This window comes from Serinus canaria, chromosome 10 (assembly GCF_022539315.1).
Source record: "Serinus canaria isolate serCan28SL12 chromosome 10, serCan2020, whole genome shotgun sequence".
Lineage (NCBI taxonomy): Eukaryota > Metazoa > Chordata > Aves > Passeriformes > Fringillidae > Serinus > Serinus canaria.
This window is the reverse complement of record NC_066324.1, coordinates 3,804,863-3,826,423: the sequence shown is the minus strand read 5'-3', so window position 1 is coordinate 3,826,423 and position 21,561 is coordinate 3,804,863. Positions and strand designations below refer to the sequence as shown.

At 38.9% G+C, this 21,561-nt stretch overlaps 1 protein-coding gene across 5 annotated transcripts in view; it reads left to right on the top strand.

Annotated features, from left to right (window-relative positions):
- LRRC28 (leucine rich repeat containing 28) overlaps positions 1-19,701 on the top strand; it is a 49,744-nt gene extending 30,043 nt beyond the window's left edge. For all 5 annotated transcript variants that reach the window (XM_018913960.3, XM_009090029.4, XM_018913962.3 and 2 more), the window contains 5 exons: positions 1,717-1,923; positions 8,122-8,224; positions 11,638-11,813; positions 14,016-14,175; positions 17,067-19,701. In XM_018913960.3, the coding sequence (XP_018769505.1) occupies positions 1,717-1,923; positions 8,122-8,224; positions 11,638-11,813; positions 14,016-14,175; positions 17,067-17,139 (719 nt within the window). In that variant the 3' untranslated portion in view covers positions 17,140-19,701. The remainder of the gene's footprint in view (positions 1-1,716; positions 1,924-8,121; positions 8,225-11,637; positions 11,814-14,015; positions 14,176-17,066) is intronic.
- Positions 19,702-21,561: the final 1,860 nt, after the last annotated feature.

The following is a 21,561-nucleotide window of genomic DNA, read 5'->3' as shown; positions in this document are numbered from 1 at the left end:
TCTGGGTGATAGAGCTGTAAATTGTACAGATTGTGGATTGTGTAGATTGTCTGGTGTTTTCAGTGTAGAAGATTCTAGTGAATCTTGTTTTAGCAGCTCTCAGATGCAAGAGCTGGTTTCATTCAGCTGAGAGCAAAGTACATTTGGGTCTGCAAGATGCTGAGAACTGCAGCAAGTTTTAGGGGCACAGAGCACTTCATGAGTTGGTTCCATTGCTGTGAAGTATTTTTAAAACAAAGCAAAACTGTTCTGTAGTTATAATATATAGAATTATCCAGTTTTTAGAGTAACTGTCAAAGAATAACTAAATAAACAATGAGGTAACTTGCAGACCTGCTTAACATACTTTGAGTGTATTTGTCAGTCAGTCCTGCATCCTGTTTCACAGGCCAGACACAAGGAATAACACTGTTGCACAAGTGAGGCTGCTTGTGTGATCATGCCTTACACATTTTTAAGAATTTAGTTTGTTACCTACCTAAAAAAGTTAAACAATACCATTTGAAACACAAAATCAACTTTTAAATTCTTGAAATAGAAGAAAAACCAAACTTCTAGACTCTGTAATTATTGCAAGGGTAGATTAGAACTTTGTGAAATATCTTCCTACAATATAACATTACAATATCACTTACAGTTTATTAAGAAATTTCTTTGCTAATTTAAACTAGCCCTTCTGAACTGTATCATGAAGACAGAGCTTTTTTTCCCAAGCATGCTGGGTGAAAGACTGTCACTAAGCAAGAAGTGCTATGCATGTGTTTGTAACTCTTCTTGCAAGAGAATTTTAAGTAATCCCTCATTGCATCCTCAATAGTTAAAAAAACAAAAATTCACTTGAATTTTCCTGAGTTTGGGGCTGTGCAAAACACTCTCAATGTCAGCAAGTTTTGTAATGTTATTTTGTTTGCGTTTTGGTTTGCTTGGTTTTGTTCGCCTCATTCTGATTTTGGACTAGGAAAATGCTTGATATTTTGGCAGTACTAATTGTCACAATTCAGGAATGCTCTATGAAAGATCTCATACTTGAACATACTGATAAAGGTTCCTAACTGATACTGATAATCTCCATCACCTTCATATTCCAGATCTTTTTGATACATGGAGATGATGGAGATTATCATGATGCCTCAGGTTTTAGCTTTTATATTTTTCACATTCTCTGCTGCTTCAGTGTGTAGTTCTGAGCTTCTTATTAGTGGATGGTGAGCTCTCTTCACAGAGCAGGGAGACAAAACAATTCCTTCTCTAGCTGGGGACCAAGGACAAATGATCCAAATCTCAGGCCCAAGAGCACAAACACCGTGGGCTGGAGAGAGAAAAAGAAGAAGGATGGAAATAAATAACCTAAAGCTGTAGACTCCAATATTCTAATGGACTAAAACTTAAAAAAATGTGAGACCATGTGCCCAGTCATGCATTTTGTGACTGTTTTGGTTCATCTTGGGTGCAGCCATGGCTGGGCTCTTGTGCTGCCCAAGATGGATCCATTGAGGAGATCCTTTTAATAAATCCCTACTTTATTCTTTAACCCCACCCAGCCTCTGTTCTAGGGCAGCCTTCCAAGGCATCAATCGGTATCAGTTCTCAACATGGATTGATAGAACAGTATCTACAGAAAAGCAGCACCGCTGATGAACTTTGATTTTAATTTATGTGAGGGTTTTTGTGGTGTTTTTTATGAAAATAGTTATAATTGCCTTGCCTGTTGTGCAGAGGTTGGAGACCTGCGGGAGCTGCAGACTCTGGACATCTCCACCAACCGCCTGATGACGTTACCCGAGAGGCTGCACATGTGCCTTTCCCTGCAGTACCTGACTGCAGACAGGAACCACCTGTGGTCTGTGCCCCGCCACCTGTGCCAGCTGCCCAGCCTCAACGAGCTCTCCATGGCTGGCAACCGCCTGGCATTCCTGCCCCTCGGTGAGTCCCCACCTGGGGGGTGGGAAACAGCAAAACAAACTGCCCCCAGACATTAAAACAAAGCAACAAGTGAGTTTCTTTGGTGGTCCCCGCAGACTCTGTTTATGGAGCTGTCACAGGGATCATATTGTTGGAAAATATGTTAATAAAAAAAATGCAGGTTAAGGTTTCGTGGTTTTTTTTAAAGCTATCAAATTTGCTTTATTTTTAGCTAACCAAGGGGAAAAAGTTTAAATGATGTGCTTAAATATAGTACTGTGTAATCTGAGTTCCACCACTTTGGGTAATGATCTGTTTCTGTTTGCTGGATCTGATGATTTAACTAAGATTCCTCAGCTATGGTTTAAAACTTGTTGTGGAGTCCCAGTAACTCCCTATAAATTACTTTTCAGCATTAGGAGCGTCAGTACCACATAATCCGGTGCAGGTCTAGTTTGTGCTGTGTACAGGCATCCATCAAAATTTCCACAGTAGTAGCCCAGGGAGGAATTGATGTGCCTTTTGCTCAACCCTTTGAAAGTTTGGAAGAGTGGAAGCAGGTCAGGAGTGGGAGGTGCAGTCAGTGTGTGGGGGTTTGTTGGGGGCAGTCTCTGTGTGTTCCCTTTGGGAAAAACAAATCCTCCTCTCTGAACTTGTCACTTTTCAGCCCTGCCATGGGCAGATCTCAGCCGGGATACTGACACACATGCAGAGCTGCCCTGCCATCTGAATAGCCATTAATTCTTTTTCTAGAATACAGAGTTTGGTGTTAATTAGGTGCAGATTAAGTGATGATAATCACATTGGAAAAAAGCTGCAAATTGAGATGGCTAAAAATGAGATCATAATTTCTAAATTAATTACCTTGTATAGGTTTAACTTAATCTTTTCAGTACTAGCAGTTCAGTTTTTAAAGAACTTACTGATCTTTCTGAATTTTTTATCACCTTAGTTTTTATTGCTAGAAAGTAAGTGCAAGTAATGTCTCCAGACAAAGTGTTGCAGTTATGTCCCAGCATATGTCATTATATAAATGAGAAAACGAGTTCCAGGATGCATCATCCAGATTCCACAGTACTAAAACAAGCAAATTGCCTTCCCTTATTTTGGCAAATATTTTTAACTCCCATGAGAGAGGAAGTTAAACAATTTTAATTTTGCAAAATTTCAGTAAGATAAGATGTGAAATTTTAAAGGATAAAAGTTTTTGCTACTTTTGCACTGCGCTAGTAGCTTACCTATGAGCGAGCCATGACCTGGATGAGCCATAGATCTGCCAAAGTTTTAAGTTCAAAAGGAGGAAATAAATCTCTAATATAATGACACACCTTCTTTTTTCTTTATTTTTAGACTCAAATTCAAAACATTCAAAAGGAACTTTTAAAATAACGGGAAACATCAAAGACTGTCAATTGACCTTGTTCAGTAGTTCTTAATAGTGACTCACTGGTGAACATTTGGAGATAATTTGCTATCTGTGGATATGAAACTGAATCATAAATCCTAGAGTTCAGAGGAAAAGCAGCACAGTATAAATGTAAATGTTTAATCCTTCCTCTGAAGAATCAGAAGGCTTCAGAGTGGTCAAGATGTGATGAAATAAAGTAGAAGAGAGAGTGCATTGAAAAGCAAAAAGATAGATTTAATCTTCTGTTGCTTGGGAAAATATTTGTCTTGGAGTATTGCTGAAGTTAAGGCATAATTGTAGCATTACTTCTGCTTGCTGCACATGTTGGCTGGTGGGGCTTTTGTGTGTATTCTTACATCCAACTTCACTTTACCAGTTAATGACTGATAAGGATGCTAAATAATGGTGAAAAATACTGCATAAATACTTTCAAGTGATAGTAAAGCAAATATTGTCAAAACAATTTTTTGCAGTTAGGGAGCTGTGTTGAAAAGCAGAGAATTTATTCATCTCCTGACAGAATGGTTGAGGTGGTTTTTTTTTTAGTAGATGTGTCCATGTTAAAAGAAATACTCTTGAAACAAATTGCTTAATGCTTTTTAGAGCATTATTTCCTTCATTTATTTCATGTGGTGGGTGACATCTACTCTGTCGACCAGGAATCCATTCTGCCTTGTCCAGGTTTGTCCCTCGTAGCTGCCAGCAGAGCCTCTTGTGAAGTGTAGTGGAAATCTGCATTTTCCTCTTCCTGGATTGATGGGTGCAAGGTTTGTTCCAGCAGCAGCACAGCCCTGCTGGACAGGGATCAGGAGGTTCTGTGCCCTGTACATTCTTTTAAGTTTGCAGGCACATGTGTCTTGGGAAAAACGGTGTAACACTGTTAATCAGTTTTAAAATACAGCAAAAATACCTGATCCCACTCCCTGGCTTTCAGAACAGGACCATAAACAAACAGATGGGTAAACAATAGTGAATTAGTAATTTGTTTTGCAGAATACGCCTAAATCTTGGATATGCCAGTGTTTTGTAAAAATCATTTTTCAGTATTTCAGTTTATACTGAAAGAAATGAGACATCATGGATCTCAGCCTTTGGGTCTTCCTATTATACTAATTTTTAAGAACAACTCCAGAAATTCTATGTATAAGTTGAACTGGAAGCTGCATCCTGAGCAGTTGTATTATTGTCATGGTAACTTCATGCTGCCTTACTAAATGGTCTTAGAAATCTGCTGATCATTGTATATCAATCTACTTACAACATAAATTATCTTTTGACAGAAAATTAACTTTAAATTTTTAGCATTACCGAGTGCTCCAGTGCCTGAAAACAAATTCCACTGCAAGCAGAAATGTGAATCTGATGACACTGCAAAAATAAAAATCATTTGTGTAATAAAGTACAAATATAATTAAAATAGGCCATAAATTCTCAAGTGTACTGGCAGTACAGGGGATGTTATGACAGCAAATATTCAGTATTATATCACTTTATTTGAGGGTTTATGTGCACTTTTTCTTCAGAAAATGGGTCTAGTAATTATCAGTGCACAGTAAACAAAGCTCTTATTCTACCTCAGTATATGCTGCTTTTGTGTCCATGCCCTCACAGTATGGTTAAAAGAGCATCAGTGCAGCCACACAAGGGCTTTTGTTCCATCTTCAGCCATGTGGAATGCATATGCCAGGGCCCTGAGGTTAAAAAAAAAAAGGAAAAAAAAAAGGAGGGAGAAAAAGAAAAAAAAATAGAATTGGGGTTTGTTCAGGACTCATGGCATTTGGTCATTTCTGGGAGAGAGGTCTTTGATCTGGGAGGCTGGAAGGAGGAAAGTGGAAATGTTTTAGACACAGTACAGTGCTTGCAAAAGCCACATGAAAACCTTCTTTGTAGCTTTAGCCTTTTCAGAGATGGGCAACTTCCTTATTGCACTGAGTTCTTCAGAAGCATGGTTTTTAGAGAACTTTTAACAATATTTGTTGGCTGATATAAGACATAAAAATTAATGTGGATAGGATACAAAGAGCCTTTCAAAGTGATGATTTATTAAAATTTAAACTTTATGGATAATGTTTGAAACTGGGAAAAAAATCTTTTGGAGTCTAGAAGATGCTTGGTTATTTAATGCAAAGAAACTCTATCAAAGGAACATTTATAGTTACAGGCTATTTGGCTTTGGGAATTGAATTTTTCCTACTGAGATATTTTGTCTAACATCCAAAAATTTGCTTTAATTACCTAGGAAATGCAGTCAACTCAGAACTTAGAATCTAAACATAGCATAAGATAAAGACAGAGAGAAGAGATGAGATGCAGCCTCACTCCCCCCTCTCAGTGCATATGAAAAGAACAGCTTTAGGGCTTTTTTTGACTTGCCTGATTTTCAGCCCATTTGCATACATCTGTGTAGAAACCAGCAAGATGAGCCTCTTTTAAAAATTTTCTGCCATTCTCTAAATTAATAAGTTAAACAGTAGAACATTCAAGCTACCCCAGCAACCCATGGTTTCTTGCTGGTTTTAGTCTAACTGGCTTCTGCAACACGAGGGAACATTCTCTGAACATTACATGTCCCATCCACCTGCTACCTGCTTTAAATTGTATTGGCTGATTCCTCACCAGCCTTACAGTATTTTATTGTGTTACATTGCTTCTGTGTTGCAGTATTTCTATTCATTGTAGGATAACAATGGGGTTTTGTTTCATCTAAAAATACCCCAGAACTTCACTAAACTATTTTCAGCCCTGCAATAGTGAGCCCAGATAAATCATCTGGTTGAGGTGATGCTCAGCAGCATCTCCAGCAGTGCCCATCAGTCAGCAGAGGGATTTGTGCTCCCATCCTGAGGCAGGACACTTGATGGATGCAGCAGATAGTTCTGTGAGCTGGAATGTCTCTGGGACAGGGTCAAAGCAGCATGTGATGGTTGAATGTGTCCCTTGATGTCCAGTGACTCTGCTTTGAACAAAGCCCAGATTATGGTCCCTGAAACCCCCACAGACTGTTGCAAAGCAAGGGTCTGTGTTAAAGGGGGAAAAAAACCCCAAACTCATTTTTTTTCTCTGTTAACACTTTTATTTTAGAAAAGGAGTTTCTAAAACTCATCACTTGTTCTTTATATCAAAGATTTGATATTGTGCCACTCCTCAGCACAAGCTTTTAAGGTTTCTGGTGCTCACAGCTGCCGTTCAAATGGGTGGTAGCTGAAGAGATTCAGTATATTTTCAGATGGACACACATCTGGGGAGGGATCACTCAAAATATCTGCCATAAGTGGTATTTATGGCCCTTGTGTACAATAAAACTATTCAGTAATAAAGAAGGGGTTTTATTACCTATTGTTGTAGCAGGGAATGACAAGAGATCAGTATTCCAAATAGAATTTCTGAATGGAAATATCATAGAAATTGTTTTAATTTTTATTCTGTTCTTGGTCACGATTACAAAGGGGACAGAAGCTGTGCCCATTTCTCCAGTTACCCTTATTTCTGCCAGCCAAGGTAACTGATAAAGATGGAAGTCAGAATTAGTCAATATTAGTATTGTCTTGCTGTGGCTGATGCAGCCAAATGCTTGTTTATCTTAGTCTCTCTAAGGTCCTCATGAAAGTTTAACAAGTTGGGAGGCACACAGATTATTTGTGTTTTTCACGATGCAGTTTGTCTGGGTCACAGCTCTCCCATCCTGGCCAGAGGCTTTCAGACTTTGTTCTCCTGCTTTGTGCTTTGCACTAAATATAGAAACCTTTTCCTACCCCAGTGTCTCAAAGGGCAGGGAGTGCCAGATGAGTTGGGCTGCCCAGCTGATCCTACACATCAGCTTTCTTACTAGTCCAGAACTCTTTCAGACTTTTCTGTTTAGTTCAGTTTGGTGTCTTTTGAAATGTCTCTCATTTGCTTTTCACTTCTTTTAATAGCAGACAGTTTTACCACTCACTAGACCTTGCTAATAAGCAAAATTCTCATTTCTGAGAATTCTTCCAAGAAACCTAAATTTTCCCATTTCATTTTAATTTTCTAAGCAAAATAAAATGGATCCATACTGATATGCTTCTATCCAGAGGTATCTTAATAGATTTCTAGTCTACAAAGGCATTACTTAATCATGCTGTACTTGCTTCTTTTGACTACCAGCCATGAATATTTTAAGAGCAGTAATGCAATCAGCACACCTGCAGAAGTATTGATCATTTATTGCAGCCACAACTTTTGATGTCTAACATTCTGCAGTTTAATGCTTTGTGTTTTCTGGGGCTCTGTAATTCACTGCATCACACAGACTCGTTTCTGAATGACTGCACTTGTATTTGGTTAAGGCTAATGAATCCCAGCAAGGATCTCTCCTTGGAGAAGAGAAGGAGGGGGACAGAGCACATTCTTGTGTCTGTCTTACCCACTTTCCCAAAGATAGAGAAGCTGTGATTTCACTGACATGAGGCCACTTAATGAAAGCAGGTTTGACCTTATGAACTTGAAGTATGCACGGAGGATTTGAAATCAATTGTCCCTTTGCTTCTTCAAACTGACTTCAGAGTTTGTCAATGTTAAAATTTAATTATTTATAATGGGATTTTCAGGGCTTCTGAAAGGGGGCTTTGTTTTGTTTTAGTAATTTGAAATGCTTGCTTCTAAACAGCTTTTCAGCTCATCCATAATAAAACCATTGGCTGAAATTTTACAACTGAGAAGTACTAATTTATGTTTGCTTACATTGAGTCTGATTAGCTTATTTATAATTAAAAAGAATTGCTTTGATTGTAATTGTCACTATGTCACCCTTTCTCCCCTTGACTTTTTTTGTTTTCTAAACCCAGATTTAGGTCGTTCTCGAGAGCTTCAGTATGTTTATGTGGATAATAACATTCACCTGAAAGGCCTCCCATCTTATCTGTATAATAAAGTCATTGGTTGCAGTGGGTAGGTATGAATTCATTCAGATGTCTTGTGTACCTGTCCTTGTAAAACTTCTCTATGATACAACTAGTTATTTTTTGTATGTCTGTGATTGATTCAGAGCTAATGTTACTTGGAGGGGATCACGGCAGCTCCCTGCTCTGTTTTATTTTTGTAATAAATCTTCTGTGTTAATTGCTGACTTTTGACTATTTTGGTATTAAGGCATAACAGTGAAGTTACTCTGAAAGAATTTGTAATAATAATGTAAGGTCTAGAGCTGACTTGAAAAGTTGGCCAAAAATGTAGGCTTCACAGAGTTTCCAGAACTAAAGAAAGAAACAAAGAGAAGCTGCAATATAATAAAATCATTTTGTTCTAAGTGCTCACATTTCTGTAGGTTGTTGGTCATATCTTGAAAAGTTATGTGCAGCTCCTTCACTCATTTTACATCCCAGTATCAGCTTCTTGTAGGTCTTGGTACCTACTAACTAAAGTGACTTTTTTTAGGAGTTATGGATTGACAGGTTTATTTTTACATGTGGATTTTAAAAATATCCTGGGCTGTCTCATGTTTGTGGTTAGAATGCAAGAAAAAAGTGGTCTGTGTAGGACACTGGCTTAATTCTTTCTGCCCTGACACTGGCATAAATTAGGATCAGCACCCCTGATGAATGGAGCCTTACTGGTGTAAAACTGATCAGAAGAGGATTGTCCCCATTACCATCTAATTATAAATTTCTGGTATGCTCACTCTCAGCAGATCTCGCATTAAATATAAATTCCCTCTCTACAGCCTGCACTCTGCTGCAATATGGGAGATGCTGAGTCTTGGCATTTTAAGGTTTTTCTAATATTCCCATGTCAGCTGCTTGGTGATATTTAAATACTTGCAGTTGGATTACAGTTCTGCTGAACTGTGTGACTCGCAAGCTTTTACTAATTTTGTTTTTCAGGAAGGAAAAATTCTAGCCTTTTTTCTTTCAGATCTGATTGTAAATTGTTAGACAGACATTAAATTGACCTTAAATTTACCAGAATTGTATTGATTGTGACCAAAAATAGTAATGATAATGCAGGAGGTGGTCCAACTGTGCTGCCTGTTTCAGGTGGTTTTATACAACAACCATGTCCTTTTTTTAAGTTTTCATTTTATACTCAGTGAAAAGACTTTATCTTTGCACTGACCTTTGTGAAGATCCTACCAGTTCTTTTTGCTGTTCTTACGTGTACAGTGCTGGTGAGACCACCTGCTACTGTTTCTGATATTATATTATAAATCTAGTACAGAATTATAAAATCTAGTCTTAAAAATCTGGTATAGAAGAGACTAAAGGAGTTGCAAGTGTTCCAATGAAATTGATTCTTGTAATGCCTCTGTGGAATGAAAAGTGATTTTCTTCCTTAATAATGAATAGTAAAAAGAGATAATTTCTAGTAAGAAAAATGTCTGTATTTGTGCACCAAACAGATCCTTGCTTTATTGTGAAACTATCTTGAAACACTGCAAATTATTTTTAAGAAAATAATTCCAGTATGAGAAGAGCACATATATATTGTTAAGAAAGCAAAGGTTTTATTTGATAATGTGCTAAGAGACTTCAAAATTGTGTAATAATGGTCATGTGAAGAATTTCTGTGTTCTTTCCAAGAAAGCTTTAGTAACCAGGCTAAGGTTTTCATGGGTCAGGCAAGAGTTGAAGATCCAGGCTTTAGTGCTCTGTCTGGCCCTCCACTGGAGAATAAAATCTGACAAGCTGCTGTTACTGACATAAAGCTTGATTTCTGAAAATAGAATATAAATTGCCTTGTGTAAGTATTGAATCTCTGTCTGGGCATCCTGCAGTCAGACTGACTGAAAAAAGTCTTTTATATGAGAGGTGATGATCTCAGCACTCAAAATAAATTTTGATCTTATTTTTTGCAGATTGGATTTCATAGTCCCCAGTTAGGGATTTGTCAGTCTTGTTGAAGGCAGCCAATAGGTGGTCTCAGCTTTTTTTTCCCCTCACTTATTTATCCACCAGGCTTCTTCTGTAGCTCCTGTTTTTCCCCAGCTGTTTAGACCATCCTCTATTCCAATTTTTAACCTCCATGGATTTTGTGTGTGGCATTAATAGCCTCACCCTTTACATGAAGTAGACCAAATGTCCCAGCTCTGAACTGCAGAGGCTGTAGCGAGTTCAGGGTTTGTTCCTTAGTGAGGTTGGTAAGGGGTTATTCAGCTTGAAAATACATTATAGATTTATTTATTGTGATAACTTACTCATTGGGAATGGATCATTGGAATACTGGATCTCTGAATTCCCACTTATATTTTAACCTCACTAATGGGAAAGTATTTAATATTTAGCAAGAGGCTTATTGACTTGTTTGCTGTTTGATGCTGTTCTTTTTTGGTTGTTTCTCTGGGCTGTTTCTCCTTTAATCAGAAGAGATGAGGTTCTTTGTTGTCTGAGAAGTACTATGAGACTTCTTTCACATCTGATAAGGTTGAGAGTGGTTACCTCCGTTTTAGGTCTAATATCTGGGAAGGCTGACAAATTTGTGTTTCTGTTCCATTTGTTAGGACTGGCCCTAACAAGTTGCTCTTGGCTTCAAATTTCAGTTGTCATAAACAATTCCAATTCCCCTGTTGACTTCCCCAACCTCTTAGTAGAATTTTCCTATGCGTGTCTCTCTGGTATGATCGCTTGCAACAGGGATCACGTAAAGAGTTATTATTTTTACTACAAGCTAAGTTTCTCTCTCTGGATCCAAATAACCTTCCCCTTCCATATATGATTTGGGAAGGGCAAGGCTAATAGACTTATTAGGATATCTTCCCACTACAGCATGGCTGTTGTTTTTCTTTTTCCTTCATCTGCCTACCCAATGCCATCCAAGGGAGCTCTGTGGATGGGGAAAGGTGTAGTGCAGAATCACCCAGTGGCACATAAAATACGTTTTTTAGAGGGGCTGGAGTTTGTCTCATGTGTTATGGTTGAGAAATCCATGATTGCTTTCAGCTGGTTGATCCAAGACACAGGAAGCAAACTGTTGGGTAGGAAACTGCTTCCCTCAGTAAAGGATTTACAAACAGAGGCTAAAAGGGATTGTCACGTGGCAAAGTGATGGGCACGTAGCATACGTGGTTCACCCCCTTGGGTGTGTTCTGATTTCTTTATGTTACTTGATGAGTAATTCCTCCAAATGTCCCATGTCTAGCACATCACAGAAGGTGGGAATCTGTAGAAACATAGAATCATAGAATAGTTTGAGAAGGGACCTTTAAAGGTCAACCCCACCATGCACTGCTCTCTGCACGGAATCCTTGAGGGGTGCTGCACTGGAGAGCAGTATCAGACTTACTTTGGGTTGGTCATCTGGGTTTCCCTGTAAAGTTACTTTTATTATTTTTTTTCTAACCACTTTTTAAATGTCTTGTGTCCTTCTAGTTGTGGTTCTCCAATTCAAGTTTCAGAGGTGAAACTGCTCTCTTTTTCATCAGGCCAGTTAACTGTGTTCCTGCCAGCAGAGGTGAAATCTATAGGGACAGAAACAGATCATGTCCTGCCTTTGCAAGAACTGGCCATGAGGACCCTCTATAACACCTACTACAGGTTTCTGAAAGGTATGAAATTTTCTGCTTTCTTCAGATTACAGAAAGAGTGAAAGTGTTTTCTGGCAGTGATAGGAACATTTTTAACAGTTCTTCAAAGGCTTGGACAAGGACTTATATTTTAAGGTTTGTTTAATCAAATTATGTTTGAATTGCTGTATTAGAACAAAAATGTCCAATATCAAAAAACAGAGTTCCAAAGACTATTTCTGAGGTCAAGCGGTGCTTATACATGGTTTCTTACTTGAAGCCTGTATGGAGAAAGACACCTTTTTTTGCAGGAGAAACTCTTTAATGGAAATAGGAGATGAGAAATACAGTTCCTGAGGCAAGATAAGATGCATCAGCCAACAATGCAGCTTCTTGCCAGGCAGCACACTCCTAAACTGGCAGACTTGTTATACATAAGGCAGAAGAAATGCGAGCAGCCCTCGGCCATTTCAGCACAGCGTGACAGCTGAGCTGCTTTAGTTCTGCCCCAATTCAGGCTCTCTGCTCTAAAGTGGCCCTTGGCTCATCTGGTTCTGCATCATGCAATCACATGAGTTAGCAATATCTGATGATAACCTGCAGATCCTCTCAGATCTGGATGTGTTGTGACTCCCCACTGTTGATGCTATCTTGGGAATTCTCAGCTTTAAAGGTCAGAGGAGAAAGCGGAAGAGTGGAGAGTTCCAGTGGGAAGATTAGAGGGGTTATGGAAAGGGTCTCTTTGTACCTTGGCCACTGGAGTAAATCCTCACTGCTTTGCCAGGAGAAGTGTACAAGGAGGTCTGCCTTTTCTCACCCACTTGTGACTTGCACAGTCGTTTCTGGAATCCAGCTGTGTGGATGTGGTTCCTGAAGATGCCAGTGAACTCTGGTGGGGGAATGGGAAGGTGATACTGCAAAATCAGTCAAAGGACTGGTTAGTAAATGGTTTTATACAAGGCTGTGAGGATTACACCTATTTTCAGCCAAGATGCAGAACCTGAAAAAGATGGATTTATATATCCATATACACCCACCCCTAGCTATGTCCTGTTCTGAGTGACCTTATTAAAGACTGTGGGCATTAGCTCTGCATCAGCCCAGTTTCGGTGAGCAGGAGCAGGGCCTGTGTCAGACAGGTGTACGATAACGCTGGGCTGGGGAAGCAGGTGGCACATATGATTAAAGCAGCAGATTTCATCTGTCACTGCCTAAATTTGCAGTTTCAAGAGTGCTGTTAAATACTTGGCGGCTGCTGGGGAAGTGACAGAAGTGACTGGACTACTTTTCCTCAGTCTTTGCTTGGCTGCAGAGTGTGACCTTTTCTTTCTGACGCAAATGTCCCGCTTGTCCCCTCCTTGGGGCTCTTCTGGTACATTGTGTCTGGGGTTCAGCCTTGCAGTGGGGGAAAGCTGAAACCAGTGTGATACCATAAAACTGATATATCAGGTACTGCATCTTGTCTTGATTACTCAGCATCTAAACTCACTCACCTGTCTTGGCCGTCTCTCAAGTTTCTAGATGGAGATTAGCATGTGGGGTTTAATTTATAAAACACTGTGTGGTTTGGGCCAGGCCTGGGAAAGTGATGGCTCTTTCCCAGGAAATGACCCTGGAGTCCCTTTTGGTGAAAATGATGGCATCCTGTAGGCTGTGGGGGAACACTTAACAGATGAGGAATGTATCGATCCTTTTAGAGTGGTCTCTTTGGTGGGGCCTGTGAGAATTACACTGGGCTGGATTGAATTTCAAGTAATTCCAAATACTGCAAATCTCTTTTTGCTGATGGTGGAGTTTGGACTTTGTCGTGAGGTTAGCTGTCCTGCTGGATTGGTTGCTGAAATATTTTAATAAAATAATACTGATGTCCTTTTCATAATGTTGTATTGTTATTAGTTACTAAACATCTGTCTAGATCATCTCTGTGTCTAAAAATCCTTCATGATCTTTTAATCCTTTCTAATATTTGCTCAAGCTATAATATTTTCACCTGGGTATTTTAGCCCAGTTGTACTTCTGCCCACAGATGCTAAACTTGTACATTTAACTTCAACTTTTTGAATTTAGATATGGAAAGTACTATGTGTCTCACTTTAATTGTGGTAATTTGTATTGCCTCGTTGTTTTAACAAAACCTTAAGAATATGAGGCAACTGTTTTCTGAATGTTCATGGATCATGCTTGTGTTTGCCTTTATCATGCAGTCCTTTTATTATAAATGTTTTTGTTTCTTTTCTTCTCTAGATTTAAACTTTCTGACTCCAATCTCACTACCCAAAAGCCTCTTGGAATTGCTGCACTGTCCCTTGGGACACTGCCACCGCTGCAGCCAGCCTATGTTTACCATTGTCTACCCAAAGCTCTTTCCCTTGAGGGAAACTCCAATGGCAGGATTGCATCAAGGGTAATTATACAGGAAATTACACTGGGGTTTCGTTTAGGAAGAAAAACACCTTATGGAACAAAGCATATTCTTAAGGATGGTTTTTTTTTAAACTTAGCATTTCAGATCCAAAGTCCCCTAGCCTATGATTGCATGTATACGTTGACAGATATTTTATTCATGAGTCAACTAAAAGATTTCTGTTAGACTGTTAAAAGGGTCTTCAGATATGCTTGTCTCAGCCTGGTGTAAGACAGGAAAGGGTTTGAATAGGATGGGATTGAGCTGTTTGTGCAGCACATGCCTGGCACTTCGGTGCCCTGGGAAGGAAGTGGTACCTAACACCAGTAATTGCCCTGATGGTCTCAACCCTGACTTCAGATTGCCACCACCAGACAAAAAGCGCTGCAGGATCAAGATGGAAAAAAGCTCTCAAGCTGGAGCTTAATTAAAATGTTCTGCAGTAAAATACTCTTGTTTTAATTTCCACACTAATTAACTTGAGATATGCTGTGGAATCATTCTGCATAGGAACATACATTTTGCAGAAATACATTTTTTTAATAATACTTCAGTTTTATGGTTGTAGCAGTTGTGAAAGTGTCTGCAGGATTCACAAGTCAAGTGCACAAGCCCACACAGACTTGCTAACCTACTGGACAGTACAGTCATAGAACTCAAAATGGGGATATGGTTCAGGGAATGTTGCCTTCATGTAGATAAAGATATAAAATACCTTTAAGGTGAGCCCTGATTGCTTTGCAGTGATTCTTTCCCTAATCCTTATTAGTCTGAGTGGATACTGTAGCCTTCCATGAGCCATAATATCAATGAATCCAGTTTCTGCAATGGAAAAGCATCATCCGAGGAATTTCAGCTTGTACTATTTGAAAGATAATAAAAGGGGTTTAAAGCTAAGTCACTTGGAGTTTAACAAGCAAAGGTGATGTTAGATTCTTGTTAGAGAATTCGAGCCAAACCATTAATTACAAAGCATATACATAAAGGTGGTTGGCAGAAAGGTGCTCTAAAAAGGAAAGTTTTTGCGATTTCTTGTTGTTGTCTGTATAATGCAGGAACACCACTTAGTTCCTGGCCTGTGGAAGTCCATTGATTTGATAGTGGATTTGATCTTCCATAAAAAGAAGAAACTGCTTTTCAATAGGAAGATCATCAATAAAAGAGAAGAGACTAATGGGTGGTTCAGGTTGATGGTACCTGTTCTACACAGCTGTATCACAGCCTGTTTTGCTGTGAATTTGTAACATGAGGAGCATCTGATTTGTAAGCAATTCAGCTTTATGAAATGAAACAACTTAGGTATGCCAAATCTGGGCAGCAGCCAGAGGGCTGCATAAATGCTATTTTGGAAAAGCCATCTTTCTTAGAAAGATCTGATTGCAGAGATTGCACACTTCAATTTGCCACTCTGTTACACTTCAGTCATATGTCGAAATTCAGTGGATTTCATGTTGAGTGAAATAATTAACTTCCATATTACAGTCATAATACTGTTAGTCATGTTATAATCATGCTATAAAGAATCTCTTTCAAACATTCAACAGTATCATTATCTAAGAAAATGATGGAAAACTACTGGCTAGTCACTAAATCCATCTATTATCCTGAATAATTCAACAATGAGAGAGTTTGGACTACTTTGTAATTAATTGCTAAGCATTGCTCATTGTAGGAGATACAGTTACAAGATGATAGACATTATCAGTAGACACCTTTAGGAATTATAAAAGTTAAGACTCCACAAAAACATACTTTAGAGCTGTTTTGGAAGAACACTATATTAACATTCAAAAATGTAATAATTAAAAATACGTATTTCTGCATGGTTTTCACTTGTTTCAAAAATAGTCATCATTCCTTCTCTTAGACAAGAATGTACTGTGTTCTGCAAAATGCCTTTAATGAATCCAATCTTAAGTAGCTGACATTTGATGCAAATCCACAGAAAATGAGATCTAAACAGGGCAGCCTGTCATCCTTATCTCTGTAGCTTGAGCACTTGACGTGGTAAGATTATGTGGAATTGTGGAGGTGTGATAGCTGGTTTAGAAAGATGTAAAGGACAGGGTTTCTGTTCTAAAGAGCTTAAAGTGACCATGAAAACACACAGGGTAGGATCCTGGGCATTTGAACAGCACTGATTAGCACATGCCACATCCATGCCAGTAACTCCTGCCTGGATTTCCGTATCACATTCTGTATCCTCTTAGAGGGAAGGAGAGTTACGTGTTGGACTGGATTTCTGTATCTGAAGAAGCACAGATGCCATGAGCACTGGGTAAAGTGGGATTTCTGGGTTAGTGAAAAACAGATCTGAACATTTTGAAGGCAGATATCTCAGTCCCTGCCAGGCTGGAGCAGGAGCAGGGTCACTGTGAGGCTCGGAGCACACTTGCACAGTGCCATCCCTGCTGCACTGTGTGGCACAGTGTGACAGCACTGCCTGTCACTCATCTTTTCTGAAGATCTGCTTGTTCATTCTGCTAACCAGGGAGGACACTGGCCTTCAGTCATGTCATGCCTACAAGTAGTAATTTAAGAAACACACGAGCAGGGCTGAGGCTGCCCAGCTATTTTCCTGTCAGCTGCTAAACCTGTTGGCTGTGACACTCAGGCACACCCTGCTCAGAGAGAAAAACCACACACTGCTGCTCTAAGCCCAGTGCATAAGGAACCAGGAAGGTTTTGAGAACTCCTGCAGTGTTTCCCTGCATTGGTGTCAGGCACTCAGAGACAGCAAATGAACCTGTGCTTTTTCTGGGCTGTGGAGATGGGCTAATCCTGTGTTTTACAAACCAGCACGTTGTCTGTATGGAATGGAGCCAGGAGCTTTAATCTTTACTGACAACTGTTCCCCCCCCTCCCCTTTTGTTTTTTCTTTTTTCTTCTAGGCGGACAACTGTTAGTTTTGTGGCATACTGCTGCTCCACCCAGTGTCTGCAGACTTTTGACCTACTGAGTTGATAAACATTTCAACCTCCTCAGGAGTGGTGCCAGTGTAAAGCTGCGTTCGATGCCGTGTCCCCGTGGTACTGGAATACCGTGTGTGCTTGTGCCAAAGCAGCAGAAGTGCCCAGTCAGGAACACTCCGAGGCACTTAAATCCTGCCCTATCAAATCTGGATGAACTGCAGGAACTTTTCAGAAGTGTAAATACTGAGCTTTTAAAAGTATTAATTTCTTTCTCCTCCAAGGCAGCACACAAACCAAACACATTCACAGGCTCTGACTTCAGGATTTCCAGTATTTTTCAAATGTGCCTGATTTCAGGTTGACCCATTGCATCATTTGAGGCAGTTGCATTCCTCTAACTGGAAAAAGAAAAGTTCAGTTATGGCAAACAAATTTTCACTTTTTCATCCCTGTCCTCTTCCCCTGTACAGCTGCAATCAGGTGTATTGCTGTAAGCCTGCAGAAACCTTTGATGGATCCCAGTGACTTTTCCATAGAATTCAGCCTTACTTTCTCCCTCTCATCTTAATGTCTACTGCAGCAGAGTTATCCCAGTTGTATACCAAGTCTTTGACAGTTCTCTGTGGTATTTAAATCCACATGCTAAAAGCAGATCTTTCTTTCTAGTATCATTAAATACCACAGTTATTTAATGGGAGTAACTAGGATATGTCTGGAGACTGAAGATCCTGTTTCACTGAAGGCTGGTACTGATGCCTACACTAAGGGCTTTTGCTCCAGCATGTTTGAGGGTGTGTTGTCTTTATTTTCATTGCTTTATTTTTAGAAATAGTTCTCCTTTTGTTCCATGGAATTCTTCAGGAAGAAGACAACTTTAAGTATCAATTTCCCTTGGAAAAAATCCAACTAGTAATATGATAGTAAACCTTTATATTTATTATATTTTTACAGTTGCAGGCTATAGATCTGCAAAGAGCTGGTCTTGATCTTTTTCTAGATTCAGCATTTGGCTGATTTGTCCAAGTGTGTCAGTGGATTGTGTGCCTTGGAGAAGGCTGGAAGTCCAGGAGCAGGTGTGTATCTCCATGCACAGGTATATTTGCACACATATACCTGCTCAGGAGGGCTGGGACATTTGTTTTTATACATTAATGGCAGATTTGGTGCAAATTGCCACTCACTATCGTATTTGTGGGAATCTCTTTTTGTTACATCTTGTTTATTTTAAATAAAGAGCAAAGGATGGAAAAAAGGCCCAAAATGCCTATGTGACTAAACATGTTGATTTTATACTAAAACAGTTTATACATGATCAGCCCCTTTTGATTTGTTTTTAAATATATAATGGTTTTTAAAATATAATTTGTTCTTTTTTTTTTTTACTTTCTATTTCTTAGGTATAAACCACTTGTTGATTTAGCACAGTGTGCTGGTCTGTGCAGTAGGTAGTTACAAGCTGAAATAGATATGAATGAAACAGTTTGTTATAAAAATGGCAAGATAAAGAGACTTATTTGGTAGTGTATTAGCATATGTTGTGGTGAGGTGTGCGTACTTTGAAGGCAGGAGGCATTAAAATGTTTTCCTGTTGCCAAAGAAGCATTTGTTCCCTCTGCAGGCTTCCTGGCATCTCTTCAATAAATAGAGTATCTTAAGAGCTTAAAAGAGTACCAAAAAGGCAGTTTTGAGGGTGGAATTTTTAGGTTGTGCATGTAACTTGTAAAAATCTTTCCTGGTTTTATTGGGTTGGTTTTAGAGAGTTGAATTAGCATTAAGAAATGTAGAACTTAATCATTCAGGAATGCAAGTATCATCTACTGCTTAAGAATTGTGAAACTTTCCAAAATAAATCCCATTTATTAAATCTGCTTTGCAGTAGGGGAAAGAGCCATGTCCAAGCAGCCTTGGTGCTTTTGGATTTCTGTCTGTGTCGTTTCCCAGGTTTGTTCCATGTTGGAATCCCAGCAGGCCCAGCCACCCCATAGGGTTCACTGCTGAGGCAGCAAAACCCACCTTCAGCTTTATCCTTTTCTTTCAGTACCTCAGAGCTGAGAGGTAAATTGCCCATGTACAATTATATCTGTATCAGAAATGTGCAAGTGTAGGACAGAATCCACTTTTGTAAAAACAGGTTATAAAAGCTATGGTAGCGTTTCAGATATTAATTTTTATACAATATTCGGATCAGGATTTTCAGAATTAATTTTTACTGTGGCTTCCTCTGTCTTTGAAGGAGATGTTTTCTTGCAAGCTTTTGCCCTCTTTATAGGAAGTTGTGGACTTGAAATCACAGTTTATATCTGAATTCAGTCTGTAAATACTATTTTGGAGTTAAATCTGGATGTGATCACCTAGAAGACATCAGCATTTGTTTTATTAGGAGTCAAGAAGAGTGAAGCTTGATTTTATTATTATAGCTATTTATTTTTTTCTTCTTCTTCCCATAATCTAATTATTTCTTATTGAGTCTGCATCAGTCTCTTTATTATTGTCTCCAAGTGCAGTTCAGAAGAAATTTAGCCTGTTCTATAAGCAGGATGAATCTTAACTAACACTTTAATAGATGATATTTCAAGAATGGAATGTTCAATAAATAAATGACTTAAACATGCAATTGAAGCTGAAATGTCATACCCTATTTTTATAAAACAAAGAAGGGGAAAGCCAATATATAGACTGAGAATGCGGCTTAAATTCATGTTTGATGTTTTGGGGGTTTTTTAATATGAACAGTATTTGTATTCATCTGTATCTTTGGGTGATATTCTTCTAGATTAAAATAACTCCATTCTCACTTGTCCAAATTTTTCTAAAGTTGTTCTGCTGTAAGAGTATTTCATAACCAGCAAGCATGAGAGCCAGCTATGCAAATTGCAGAGATGCATTTTGTTGCTGATTGAACTGTGCGTCACTGGTTTTTCAAGATGCCACAATGCTTGGACTTCTCTTGAGTTGGTTTGTTTCTGGGTAATTTTTGATTTCTTGCTCTGGTTTGTCAGGTTAGTTACCACCTAGGTAATTTTTTCTCTGTACTGCAAAACATCAGGTGCCAGATGTTGAAAAAAATGACCATCTAAAAAGTTTTTTTGTTGTTAACAGTAGATCTTAATTCTTCACTTAGGGTGGAAGCAGGAAAAGTTTTTGAGGTTTTTTTCTCAAGGCATCACAAAGAGAAAGGTGCAGGAGAGGGATAGGATAAAATAAATCTTTAACTCATTGATACTGCTATAAAGTTTTTTATAAGATTAACTCCAATTTTAATTAGGGGTCACAGGCATAACTTTTGTTTAAATTGTCATAATAGGCACCATGTTAATAGAATTCCTACCCTATTTAGAGGTAGCTTTTTGTTCTACCATGAAGGAAATGGAGAAATCTCTGGCTTTGTTTAAAAATCCTTTTGAATGCTTTTGTCGTGGACACTGTTACATTCAGAGCACTGTTCCTGAGAACCTTCTTCATCATCTCTCAGAGGATCAGTAATGCCCTTTCCTGTGCAAAGAGCAAGGTCTAATATAAAGAAATGTGTATTTTTCTGTTTTGATGCTTCTCCTTGGCTCTTACCACGGTTCATTACAAACCTTCTATTTACTTGGTTGTGGTGAGGTTGAGATGTTGCTCTGAGCAGAGCAGTGCTGTTTATTGCCAAGTTGGCTTCAATTCCTGCAGATTGAATTCTGCTGAATCCCTTTTTCTGGCATTGAGGGGAGCACAGGACTGTTCTAACACCCATGTGGGAGCAGCGTGTCAGGTTCTACTGACATCACAGCCCAGCTGAAGACTGCAGAGTGACAAACCTGTCACTAGAGTGGACAACTGGCTTTTGAAGGCCACTTTGGCCCACCAGAGTACCACTGATAGCAGAAGAACTTTTGCCCTGTTGTCAGTGGACAATGAGTCAAGTTCTAGTTGATGAGAGGGAAGAATGTGTGTTGCCATCTTTGTATTTCTTGCCAACACTGGGACGACACCAGATCCGTGGCTGCTGCTGTCTGCAGCTGCTCTTCCATAATTCCAAGATGTAACTATCTTTGCCTCTTACCTCCCTCTTAATACTACTCATGTTGTTGCAAAATGTTATAGTTAACTTGTGATGGAAGAGGCTGAATAAATTGAATCCAGAGTTTTTATTACTTTTTTGTATTACAGACCTGTTTTGTAGGAGACCAAAGGTCTGGTGGAAAGAAATGGCAATGTTCATGTGAAGTCTTCATTGTTTTTGCTTTTATGTGCCCTTTTTTGGATTATAACTTGAACTCTGTCTGCAACTGAGTTCATTCTGTGTCTGTGGAAAGCACATGTGCATTGCTTTCTTGCTCTGTATTAACCAAATGTCACTTAGTGTGAAGGTGAGCTTGCTAGATGGTTTCTTTAAAGTTAGTGGTGCAAATTATTGTATGTGCTTGTTAATAAACTATATTTTTGGATAGAATTACCATTCATTAAAATTAACTAAATTCTTGCTCCTGGGACT